Source organism: Pseudochaenichthys georgianus, chromosome 22 (genome assembly GCF_902827115.2).
Source record: "Pseudochaenichthys georgianus chromosome 22, fPseGeo1.2, whole genome shotgun sequence".
Lineage (NCBI taxonomy): Eukaryota > Metazoa > Chordata > Actinopteri > Perciformes > Channichthyidae > Pseudochaenichthys > Pseudochaenichthys georgianus.
This window is the reverse complement of record NC_047524.1, coordinates 522,832-536,553: the sequence shown is the minus strand read 5'-3', so window position 1 is coordinate 536,553 and position 13,722 is coordinate 522,832. Positions and strand designations below refer to the sequence as shown.

The 13,722-nt window shown below is 44.8% G+C and overlaps 1 protein-coding gene across 1 annotated transcript in view; it reads left to right on the top strand.

The window, feature by feature from the left end:
* The first annotated feature begins 6,895 nt into the window (after nucleotides 1-6,895).
* Nucleotides 6,896-13,722, top strand: part of galnt16 (UDP-N-acetyl-alpha-D-galactosamine:polypeptide N-acetylgalactosaminyltransferase 16) — a 49,696-nt gene continuing 42,869 nt past the window's right edge. The window contains exon 1 of the mRNA XM_034112226.2: nucleotides 6,896-7,249. Within this exon, the coding sequence (XP_033968117.1) occupies nucleotides 7,052-7,249 (198 nt within the window). The 5' untranslated portion in view covers nucleotides 6,896-7,051. The remainder of the gene's footprint in view (nucleotides 7,250-13,722) is intronic.

The window sequence follows — 13,722 nt, the reverse complement described above, 5'->3', positions numbered from 1 at the left end:
CGCGGCATGTATCGGCCGGCCGACGAAAGTATTTTACTTAACAAAAAACCCTATGCCTTTAATGTTATTTTGGACAATTCATAATCACATTACCTGAGCAGCCCTTGAGTTGCCTAGAGCAAAATAGTTACAGCATATATTTAGTGATTTTAATGTTAACAGATCATTGATGAATAACATTTTGACCCAATTTGCCTGACTTGACACATGGAATAAAACATGGGCGACGTACGAAGCATCCTCAATGTGGGTGAGACAATTTAGCAGGGGGTGTGGGCAGGACCTCACCTCCTCTAGGGGGGTCCGGGGGCATGCTCCCCTGGGAAGATTTGTTTTTAAATGTTGAAGTTAAATGCATCAATCTGGTCCATTTTGAGAGCAACATTAGGGACTAAATCTATGGCAGTCAGTTGGGGCTTGGACTGTGAGCCGTAGGGTCGCCGGTTCAAGTCCCCGGTTCAAGTCCCCGACCAGACCTACATTTGGAGTGTGGACTTCTACTTGGAGAGGTTCCAGTTCACCTCCTGCCCTGCCGTGGTGCCCTTGAGCAAGGCACCGGACATCCCCCTTCCCCCCTCACTCCCATTGCTCCCCGGGCGCTGTACAATAGCTGCCCGCTGCTCCTAGTACTAGACTCCTGGTACTAGGATGGGTTAAAAGCAGAGAACACATTTCACTGTGTGCTGTGTGCTCTGCATGTGAGACCATTAAAGAAGGATTCATCCCTCCCAATTCTTCTTCTTCTTCTTCTTCTTCGGAACATTAACAATATAAATCTATTCTAGTAGACCTCAGCAATCGAATTATGATCAGTAGAAATGACCACGGGACCTTTAACTACAATTATTCAGCAGCTTTAATTAGTATTTACTTTATGGATCAAGTTTTTTGCACAAAATGCTGTTTTATTGTGAAGAAAACACATCCGACCCCTAATATTACATTAAAATGAATGAGTGTATGTATGTTGGTCGACAACAAGCATTCCAACTTTGGGATGTTGGCCTCTGCAGACCATTGACATGCACTAACACCCAACACACTGCAGGAGAAGGAAACGCCAGCTTTCCTCCACTTTGATCAACTGACTCGATCTGAAAGTCCTTTTTATAAAAGCTACATGTAGAAGTCTGACAATGAATTCAAAATGATGGAAATATCCTGACCATGTGTGTGTTTTCGGAGACTTTTTAGTTCCGCCTAGAAACACTGCTGGCATTTCAGACGACCATGCCAAAACACACACACACAAAATACACACACACACACACACACACACACACAGAGAAATGGGCACTTATCTTGCCTTCAGGAACGCCGAAAACAAAGGCACACAGAGGTCTCAGTCTGGATGTTTGCACACTCATCTTCAAATAATATGAGAAGAAACACACACACACACACACACACACACACACACACACACACTTTCTCCTCCCCTGTAAGCCTGTAAGGAATTCCTCTATGATAATAGTGGCAACACAGCCAATCACCTCGCAGCTGTAACCAGTGATCATCGAGCTCTGCATGTACAGGCGTGTGTGTGTGTACTCTCTTACAGTCAATGTTTGCATAACACACACACACACACACACACACACGACTGTAGGAATCCTTCTGCTCCCGTGTCCTGGTGTGACTGTAAAGCTCACAGGTTTCCCCTTCTATTATTTTTAGGACGAAGAACTCCCTGTACGCTTTAAAACCTGTATTTGTGGTTCCTTCATCATAAACTGTACGCTTTAAGCAGATTCAATGTCTGGAACGTTTTAAAGCAGAGCGAAACACACAGCTGCGAGGATAGTTATTTTAATGAGGTTACACGAGGTCTTTTTCCATATGTCGTGTTTTACCTATATTGGATGCAACGTGTAGAAGCAGAGCAGCAATGATCCATCAGTCCAACTATACACTTATCCAAACCTGTTTTAACGTTTGAACCAAAATGAAATGAAATCAGGAGTTTAGCGGAGTGGATATCACGTTTTTAGTTAGGCCTATATCAAATGGATTAAAACAAATTATGATCTTTTATCCTCTTATACTTTTACTTGTACTTTTGCCAGCAAGAAAGAGTGAAGAAATATCGCACAAAATCGAAATGAAACCACACCACGACCAGCTGTGTTTCTTCACACGTTAGCATTAGAGGTCATTTAGCATTTCTTTGTAGTTCTTCCTTGTGTCTTTGCACGTCTCCGAGTGGTTACTTCTTGTCTCTGAGCTCAGTCCTGCAGGAATCCATTTCCACCAGTGAAGCCAGTTCATGTAAGACAACCAAACAAACCAACCCCAACAGATGGAGGTTTCCGCACCACCGCAGCTGTTTTTCTCCGCTCTTTAAGTTGCGGCACCACCGACATCATCACCACGCCTAAATAAGTCCTAATCAGAGCTGTCAGTCTGCAGATACAGCTTCTTTCCAAGTGACGTCTGCTGGAACAAAGACGTGTTTGTCTCAGACGGGTGGAGCTGCAGGACACATGGAGATATCCTCAAACACCGGCCTCAAGCATGTCCTACTTTAAAACACACACACACACACACCTAAATCTGTTTACACAGTCACGTGTGGGGACTCGCCTCCCTTATGGGGACAAATTAGAGGAATAGGGGAATCATTAATTTTAGGGTGAAGACTTGGTTAGGATTAGGATTAGGGTTAGGCTTGTGTTGGTTAAGATTAGGATGAGTCTCCAGGAAATACATGTAAGTCTAAAGCAGCCTCCCTCTCCTCTGTCCTCATCCTGTTGGACCTGTCTGCTGCTTTCGACACGGTGAATCATCAGATCCTCCTTCGCTCTCCAAGAACTTGGAGTTTCAGGCTCTGCACTTTCCCTCCTCACCTCATACCTCAAAGACCGCACCTACAGGGTTACTTGGAGAGGGTCTGAGTCCGAGCCTTGTCAATTAACTACTGGGGTCCCTCAGGGCTCTGTTCTTGGTCCCCTGCTCTTCTCCCTGTACACAAACCCGCTCGGATCAGTCATTAGCCCGCATGGTTTTTCATACCACTGCTACGCTGACGACTCCCAATTAATTCTGTCCTTTCCCCGCTCAGAGACCCAGGTCGTCGCACGCATCTCTGCTCGTCTAGCTGACATCTCTCAGTGGATGTCCGCTCATCATCTCAAGCTCAACCTTGACAAAACTGAAGTGCTTTTCCTTCCGGGAAAAGATTGTCTCTCTCTTGACCTAACTATCAACATCGGCCCCTCTGTTGTTTCCCCGACTCAGACTGCAAGGAATCTGGGTGTGATCCTAGATAACAACCTGTCGTTTACTGCAAACATCGCTGCTGCAACCCGCTGCTGCAGATACACGCTTTTCAACATCAGGAAGATACGTCCCCAGCTGACCCAGAAAGCCACGCAGGTTCTGGTCCAGGCTCTCGTCACCTCACGCCTAAACTACTGCAACTCCCGCCTGGCTGGTCTACCTGCATGTGCCATCCGACCTCTGCAGCTCATCCAGAATGCAGCGGCTCGCCTGGTCTTCAACCTTCCTAAAGTCTCCCACACCACGCCGCTCCTCCGCTCCCTCCACTGGCTTCCGGTAACTGCTAGAATCCACTTCAAGACACTGGTGCTTGCGTACCATGCTGCGAATGGATCTGGCCCTTCCTACATCCAGGACATGGTTAAATCGTACACCCCAGCGCGTGCACTCCGCTCTGCATCAACCAAACGACTCGCTGCACCCTCACTGCGAGGGGGACCCAAGTTCCCATCAGCAGAAACACGTGGGTTTGCTATCCTGGCTCCAAGATGGTGGAATGAGCTCCCCATTGACATCAGGACGGCAGAAAGCTTACACACCTTCCAGACTGAAAACTCATCTCTTTCGACTCCACTTCGAGGATAGAATGACTAACAGAGCACTTATATACTAATAAAGGACTGGCTTACCTAAAGCCAGCTGAGTAGCACTTGAAATCTTTTTGCTCTATGAAACCTGATGTACTTTATAATTCTGTTTTCTTCAAGGTTGTGTCTTCCTGGTCGAACGCACTTATTGTAAGTCGCTTTGGATAAAAGCGTCAGCTAAATGCAATGTAATGTAATGTCCCCTGAAGTGATGTATACATGGTATGTGTGTGTGTGCACGTGTGTGTGTGTGTGTGTGTGTGTGTGGCCTAGCATTACTATACTTGTGGGGACCTAAATCTGTTTACACAGTCACGTGTGGGGACTCGCCTCCCTTATGGGGACAACATGAGGGGAATCATTAATGTTAGGGTGAAGACTTGGTTAGGGTTAAGGTTAGGATAAGTCTCCAGGAAATGCATGTAAGTCAATGTAATGTCCCCTGAAGTGGTGTGTGTCCGTGTGCGTGTGTGTGTGTGTCCGTGTGTGTGTCCGTGCGTGTGTCCTTTGACAGCTGCACGCTTTTTGTTCTGAATCTGCAGAGACGTGTCCTCCGCTGCAGGGAAACAGAGTGTGTGTTCTTGGTGTTTCCATATTCTCAAAGAAAACAGTGAAAAATGCAATGTTTCTGTTTCATGTTCTGTGTTTCATTCCAACAGAAAACAGTGGCGACGTGTGCCTTGTCTGAGTTCAGGTCCATAGTCTGATGTCACCGTGACAACAGGGCATGTTTGTATGTTTTGGATATAAGAGGAAACGGCGACAGCAGTATTGTGCTGTGGTCCATATCCCCTTCTACTCATTTATGATTTGGTTTCTCAGTGGTAATAGTTATATGCGGTAGTGCTGTCGTGTTTTGGATCTCATGTTCACAGACGTAATGAGACAACAGTGAAAACATGTGAACTATTTTAGGTTTTTAATCCCAGGGATAACATTGACAGCGCACTTTTTTGTACGTTTTGGATCGCATTTCCAGATATAACAACGACCACGTGCATTATTTCATGTTTTTATTTATTGATTTGGTTTATATTCCCATAGCTAATGTTAAACATGTGCATTACATGATGTTTTGATTCATATTCTAACAGGAAACAGTGCCATAATGCTTTATCCTTTGTTTGTGGTCCATATTATAACAGATAACGGTCACAATAGAGGGTTTTTTGTAATGTTTTGGTTCTTATTCTCAGGGGGAATGTGCCATAATGCATTACTTCCTGTTTCCGTTTGTATTCCCACAGATAATGTTGACAGCAGCGCCGCGAGAGGAGCAGCTCTGTCCGACCTGATGAAGACGAACATCTGCAGCCCTGAGCCAGATGTGGCTGTGACCCTGTGCCCTCCCTCTCTATACACATGGGGGGGGGGGGGCTACAGTACATGCATAATGAGATTAACCTCCAAGAGCTGCAGAGAGAGAGAGAGGACAGAGGAGAGATGTGTTTCCCTCTTTCAGTCGTACACGGCATGCATCTGACCGTGTGGCCGAGATTAGAAAGAGTGATTAATTTAATCTCAAAGCAGCAGCATTTTGAGATTTGATTTGTGAAGCACTAATTTCTACAGCGCATGCATTTATAATTACATCAGGAGGTTTGGACCAGCACTTGAAGATAGCCAGAATTATACGTGAACACCAAGTCCTGTGTCTCCTGTGATATTTTCAACAGATGTGTTTGATGATGTAAAACCAGAAACCTTTAAATGCATTTATCGTTTTCAAGTCAGAAACGCCTCAATTGAACCCCTTTGTTTACTTCAGGAACATAGTGACATCACTATGTAACACTCGCGCTCTTATTGGCTGGCGCTCCAGCACATTGTACGTGATAGGCTAAGGGGCGGGACATCTCTAAGCGGTTGACCAATCAGACTGCTGCTATATTTATTAACACATATGGAGGCAATTTTTCTGCAGAATAACTACTTCTACTTTCTGTACTTTCACTCGAGGGATATTCTGAATGTGTGACAACTTGTATCACCACACACACACACACACACACACACACACACACACACACACACACACACACACACATTATATAGGTGGGGTTGCATGAGCTCATACTGAGGGGCGTTTTTATTATTTGTTCACAATCAAGTGAAAATATGTCCGCCTCCTTCCCTCTATGCTCTCTGGGGTGTTTAGTCTGATTTCTTTGCAGACTTTTCAAAGCTGATTTTTAGAGAAGTTTCCTCTCAGTCTAATATATTCTTAATGCCTCAGAATTATTCCTCACTGCATAAGTCAAAGCAGCAGGAAGAGGTCACCTGTTTAAATCCAGAATTATCTCCTTGGAATATTCATGCCGCTGCTTTTTCTTCCTTGTTCTTCGTGATCAGTTCAGCTGCTTCGTATTCTCTGTGAGCTGCAGGCGGCTCGGTTAAATGTATAATTAAAATGCATAGGCTGAATATTAAGTCTTCTTATAGCCGGGATAATAAATAAGCTGCAGATGTGGTTCTGGCTGCCAGACGGGGGGGGGGGCAGCACGAGAGCGAAAGGGTGACTTCACTGAAATGAACATGTTGGTGGGTTTAAGCCATACAGGTTGTTTTAGTTTATGTTTTATAATTTTACAGACTAAATAGTCCCCTTTTTTATTATTACCGTTTTATATTGTATTATACACAATGTGCACATATTTGTATACATTATTTTTATTTTATTGTTAATTTATAGATGGCAAAGTATCTTAAATTGTCTCCCTATGGATAAAAGAATTCTCTTATTTTATTTTAATATTATTTTTATTTTATTGTTGCGCATTCCAATTTCCTGTTAGAGATACATTACGTATTTCTGTTTCTAAAAATATATATATAAACACTGTGGAAGGATTCATTTTTCTGCACAGTACGTTTACTTACTTATTTTAGCTGATAATACCTGTGCTCAGTGATACAGGACCCCTGTTTCCTCCCTATAGAACCGCCCATGGTGCGCGCGTGTGTGTGCGTGTTTATAGCGCGTGTGCATATGCGTGTATTTGTGTGTGTGTGTGTGCAGAGGGATGATATACCTCGGCGCTAGGACCTTGACTCAGTGAGAGGAGGAGAGCCAGAGAGAGACGGAGGAGAGCAGGCAGTCTGTCCGACAATCAGCGCATCTCGGCGGCGGACGGTCCTCCGTGAACCCGAGCCTCCAGTCCGGAGCGCTTCCATATGGACTCACCATGCGCAGGATACGGGCCAACGCCATCGCCATTCTCACCGTCGCGTGGATCCTGGGCACGTTCTATTACCTGTGGCAGGACAACAAGCCGCAGTCGTCGCCGTCGTCCGTGACGCGCGGCAGGGGCCATGGGGGGCCGAAGGGGGGGGTCCCCGGCCGGCTGGAGATGCACCGGGACGACAGGACCATCCCGCTCATAGTGAGTGTGTGTGAGGAGGAGACTGCGGGAGAGTGTGTGCTGCATGTTGATGTGTGTGTGTGGGGTGATGGTGGCGCACAGCTGGGTGTCACAGCGGGAATATGTTGCTATATTCAATCCCGGGTAGACGTGTATTATTCCACTGCTTTATCGTGTGTGTGTGTGTGTGTGTGTGTGTGTGTGTGTGTGTGTGTGTGTGTGTGTGTGTGTGTGTGTGTGTGTGTGTGTGTGTGCGCGCGTGCGTGTGTGTTTTCGTTTTCCTTCCCTCTCGCAGCTTCAAGCGCACGTAAGAGGCTTTCCATAAGTCCTGTGCGCAAACACCTCACAGCCCACACAGCACATTATGCGCTGACAACCTTTCCGTAGATGCGAGGTGGGAAACATGCGGGAGAAACGAGGCATCACACACACACGCACACGCACACACACACACACACACACACACACACACACACACACACACACACACACACACACACACACGCACGGATACACACTCACACTGTCATTAAATGCATGCTTCTGTCAGCCCAGGTCTGTATCCGCCTGCTGCTGCATGCACAGGGCGGAGAGGAACAACCTCTGGTGGAAGCTGTAGGTGTGGTGTTGCATCACAGCAGCATACAGTATAGACACAAGCACAGCTCTCTGTGTGTGTGTGTGTGTGTGTGTGTGTGTGTGTGTGTGTGTGTGTGTGTGTGTGTGTGTGTGTGTGTGTGTGTGTGTGTGTGTGTGTGTGTGTGTGTGTGTGTGTGTGTGTGTGTGCGCGTGTGCGTGTGCGTGTGTGTGTACTGCCTGCCGCTGGGTGCACGCCAGCTCACATTAGGAGATGGCTCCTTGGCTGCAGGGTTTTGTGATGCGAAAAGTGGAAGAGATATAAAACCTGTAGCTTTTTCTCTTCTGTTCTGAAATCAGCGATAAGGTGAAGGGACCGTGGTGAAGAGGCTAATCAGTTTGCCCATAGAGAGGGTTTAATTGATCTAGCATAAATTAGAGTTTGTGTGGTTACAGCTTGTTAAATGCAGTGGTGCACATCAAGTGCACTTACTCAACGATTGTACTTAAGCAGGGACGTGCACAGACATTTTGGGGGGCGGGGGCTCAAGTGAGAAAAAGGGCACTTCCCATAATCATTTATAAAAAAAAGTAAAACAAAAAGTTAAATATAGTTGCACATCTCTGACTTACTGACCAATTTATTTTTAATCGCCTCACACTCACGCAATTGTTTAATACTCAACAGAGTTCTAATAATCAGCTAACACAGAGACAATAGTCTTCCATATTCACTAAGCACAAGAGCAGACGACAAACTAGTAACATTAATAGTTATTAAATGAGCAGCCAACAATCAAAATTATTAAAGTTATCTATTTAAAGATAATCTGCATTTAAACACAACATTTCAGGGGAAATACTGACTTGAAGTAAGTAACTATCTGGGGAAGTTGTGAGGTGATATGTTTTTTTGTTTTTTGTTTGTTTTATCCTTTTCACCTGCAATGCCTTGGTAACTGCATGCAAATTAGCACATTTTAATCAAGATAAGAGATAAAATAGTACTTTATTACTAGTGTACTAGTTAACGCCTCATTTGCATATCAATGTGGCGATTGTGATGAAGTTATTAGATAAACATTTTACTGTATTCACCTTTAGTGTCTCCCTTTAAGTAGCCTACCGTAGGCTACATTAGCCTGTATTGCCTTAGCTAAACCTTGAGCTAACGTATCCATTAGCTAGTAGCCTACCTTAGTTAACTCTATTTGTTTTTGTCTTTTGGCTAATTAGCTGTAAACTCGAGGCACCGGCAGTTTAGTCATTAGTTCATCTCCACTCGCCTTCAGACAAGCCAAGAAAAGCCGGCATAACATGGGACAGTAAAGTGGGAGGTGCTGCTACCTGTCTGTCTGAAGGGACTGTCCGCACCGCTGTGCAGGAGACGTGGAGGGAGGGAGGGAGGGAGGGAGGGAGGGCATCAGAACTTCACAGTCTAATCTCCTGACCTGATATTTTTATTTTGTATTCAATCAATAGGAAAGGGAAACTGTGCGCAAACAGCTGTAGATATATATTAATGTATTTAAAAAAGGGGGGGAAAAGGGCACTTTCTCTGGAGGAAGAAAAAGGGCAGGGCCTCAAGCCCACTTTGATGTCTATGTGTGCACGTGCCTGTACTTATACTAGTTACATGTACTTTAATGGAGTATTTTCTACTTCATCTTACGTACTTGTTACTCCATTTATTTAATCTTTTAAGTAGACTTTGAAGATTCAGATTAATCATACAAAATATAATCAACAAATCATTCCCCGTGTTGTATTTCATTAAATTCACAAGCTACAGTGAAAAGACAAGCTTCATGTTAGCCTGCTTTTCTCTGTTCTCTATCCAGGGGGTCCGCGGGGTCTTAAAAAGTATTAAAAGTTGATAAATCAATTTAGCGAAAATTAAAGCTATTAAAAAGTATTAAACGGTATTACATTTTGTAGCTTGTTTTCGATAAGTATATGAATGGTCCAGAGAGGTTGTGTTCTGCAGTCTGCCTGAATGTAGTCATGGCGTAGGTGTGTAGTGAGATTCTGTGGAGTTTATTGATGGCATCCCGTTGGGTTTGACGTCATCTGAACAGGACATCGCACGCTCACTGCTCGATAGCGCGAAGGCCCGTTTACGCCGGTTGCTAAGCAACATCGTTATGGGGAAATGCAAGTCTGCGTCCAAATGGTTGGAAGATAAGGAGGAAGGACACTCAATACTGTATATAGTCAATGTGAGGTGAAGTGTGTCGCCAAGGTAACCGGTTAGAACTCCAAGTGGCGATGAGGTCTTAAAATGTATGGAAAGGGTCTTAAAAAAGGACTTCAAAGGTTTTACTTTTGACTTCAGGATTCCTGCGTATAGCCTGCTATCAAATTAAAGGGAATATCTTGGGTTTTGGACTGACAGAACAAGACATTTAAAGACTTTAAGAAACTGTGATAAACATTTTCCCTTATTTTCTGGCATTTTAAAGACCAAACCATTACATTAGTCATCTTAAAACATAATATCTACACATGTATAAAAAGTTCCTAGAAAATAACAGCAAAAGCTCTAAATTTACCAAAATCTCTCGTTTTACACAAACTTTTGTGCAAAAAAAAGTGTATTGTGATAAATACTTCAGTTAATTGTACAATGTATCAGTTATTCCTCACTGTTGTTGTTATGCATTGAATATAATATGGAATATCCATAAAAGATGTCACTCGACCTCAGTCCGGGCTCGTATGATCCAATAGTATTATTCTTTTGGACCAATCCGCAGACTTCCTCTCACACACGCGCACACACACACACACACACACACACACACACACACACACACACACACACACACACACACACACACACACACACACACACACACACACACACACACACACACACACACACACACACACACACACACACACACACACACACACACACACACACACACACTCGGCGGGACGTTGTTTGCTCGCTGCTGTGAGGAGCGGGACACTGTGAGCTGGCTCACTGGTGTGGGGTCTGCGAGACAGCGAGACACAGCGGAACTCAGCCTGGGCACACACACACACTCCCAGCCAGGCTGTGGGTATGTGTGTGTGTGTATTTCCGGGCAGGGTTTCGCTGTGTCTCGCTGTCTCGCAGACGTCCACTGGGCTCACAGGGAGGGGGGGCAGGAGCTCCAACAAGCCGTGTAGGACAGAGAGTGAACACACAGACTACACAGAGATGCTGTGAGAAACCAATGCGAGTTTGGAACATTGAACAATGTGAATCTATTCTAGTCGACCTCAACAAAGGAATTATGATCAGTAGAAATGGCCATGGGACCTTTAAGTACTTTGAGTACATTTTAATGCTAAAACTTGACGAAATGCTTAAGTGAAGATTTGTAGCTTTTCTTCTGTTTAAATCCTTAATTATCATTTGGGTTATTTGCACACTTTTTTTGTTATGCAATTGTTTGTTATGCGTTGAATATAATATCAAAATATCCCAAAAAAGACCTCAGTCAGGGGTTTATTCATTGATTGTGCAATAAAGTACTTTATTTGTTGTACTTTGGGTACATTCTGGTGCAAATGATTAAAGGGCCCACGTCATGGCCATTTCTACTGATCATAGTTCCATTGTTGAGGTCGACTAGAATAGATTTATACTGTGCAATGTTCCAAACTCACATTGGTTTCTCACAGCATCTCTGTATAGTCTGTGTATTCACTCTCTGTCCTGAACGGCTTGTCGGCGATACAGCGGGACAGCGCGAAACTCATCCTGAGCACACACACACTCACAGCCAAAGTAAAAACAATAAGTGTGGCTTGATATTGAGAAAGAAAAAGGTTTAGAACGCTGTGAGAATGGGTCTGCGGAGAGCATTTCTTGTTCTTTGTTGTGCACTGAATTAAATATAAAAACATGCATTAAATATGTCGCCTAATCTGGGTTTTAGTCTACTCACTGACAGAAAGGAGTTCCTTCAGGGAACGGGGGAACCTCTACTTTAGAAACGACCAACAGCCGTATCCAGCTGTACTTTTATGAGACGGGCTGTTGTGGAAATACAACATGCTGGTGTCTCTTTCACATTTACAAGCCCAATAAAAGTATCTCATGTGCGCCAACATGTCAGGAAGCTCCTCTCTGCTGCAGCGCGTTCATTAAACGCTGATTTAATCATTCAAGGTGAAAGCAGTTGTTGCATTTACGCCTGCTTAGGAAGTCACCTCATGTTTTATATTGGAATAAAAAGTCTGCATGAGTGTGTGAACGCAGGCCAACAATGTGGGGATGATCAGAGGGTGCAATGTGGAAGCACTTTTATATAAATAGCCGCGTTCACACCAAGTACTTTGCCTTTGCCGTACTTAGTTCCCAGCACTTAGTTCCCCTATGGAACTAAGTGCCGATCGCGTTCACACCGGAATAAGTTCCTGGAGGAGGATTAGGCAAATGGCCGCAAACAACTTCACGCCACCCGAAGTCCCCGGCCGGAAGTCCCCGGAGTTGGGGAAGGCTTCAGTAGAAGCTGCTGGGACTCCCTGCAGCTTCTACTGAAGCCTTCCGAGTAAATCGCCAGAACGCCGACACCTCCTCATCTCCACCGCTCCTATTTATTCTTTTGTGTTGCCATAGGTTAGTCTCTGTGTTTCCTTGCTGGGCTAATGCTAATGCTAATAATGCTAATGTGAGGATAATAAAATGGCGGCTCTACAAAACATTTCAGAGTTTTACGGGGCGTGGTTTGCAATCGCCCAGCCAATCAGAACTGTGGTACTTTTTTGCCCAGGAAAGTACCTGCTCTCAGCAGGCGCTAAAAATGGGGTGAAAAGTTCCCGGCACTTAGTTATTTTTTTGGTGTGAACGCGACATCAGGGGTACTAACGGAACTAAACGTGAAAAGTACGAGTGAAAAGTACTCGGTGTGAACGCGGCTATTCACACCAACGCAACTCCGGTTCAAGCTCCGTGCTAGAGCTTTTCAGGTTCAGAACCGGTTCTTCGGTTTAGCTCCGGCTCTTTTCACAGAGTCCGACTGGTGCTGCGTCATGACGTAACCGTTTGCTTCATAAAGCCAAACCACGCGGAAACCCCTCACAGCTCACACCGACAACAACAATGGCCGATTGTGCTCCAGCTTCCTCTGTACCTCTTCGGAAGACCAGATTCCCAGCAGGCAGCTGGTCTCTTCAGTGGACCACTGCTGCTTGTTACGTTTCTCCATCGTTGTGTACAAACTGGATACAACGCCGGCTTGTTGTTGTTGTTCAGGAGTTGATCCCGCCCCCGCCTCGATGTAAGCGTGACGTATGCGGTGCTTTTGCTCTGGCCGGACAATTTTTTGGTGCTTGAAACGAACCGGATTCCGGAGCTAAGAGGCGGCTCCGCTGCGGTGTGAACAGGAAAACCCGGTGCTTTTCAAGCTCCAGCTCCGACCCGGCCCTGAAACACCGTTGGTGTGAATGAGGCATCGGAGTGTCTGATCGTAGAAAAGAGGGGGTTTATCTCAGGACAGGACTTTAATCAGAGCGATGTTTGAACTGTGTGCTTTGGGGTAATCTTTTGTTTGCTCAGCCGGTCGTTGCCCTCCGTCACCAAACTGAGGTTTCTGCAGCAGTTTGTTCAGCAACAGGTCAGAGAGGAGAGGGAGTAAAGAGAGAGAGAGGTTCACTGCATTTACTTAGTTTTATAATCCTTTCTTTCTTAGTATTTATATCACTATTTATCTATTTACAGAGTGCTTTTAAGACACTTTACAAATGCAAAGGACATCCAGCCAACTTAAATCTTATTTATTTCTACTTTTGACTTTCCTTTTTGTTGTTTTTCATTTCCTCATTTGCTATCATATCTCCTCCATGTGGCACCCTTCTCTTTTATCATTGTGTCTCCCTCCCTTCTTTTCCACGTGTCAACCCTTCCTGTATCCATACACCTT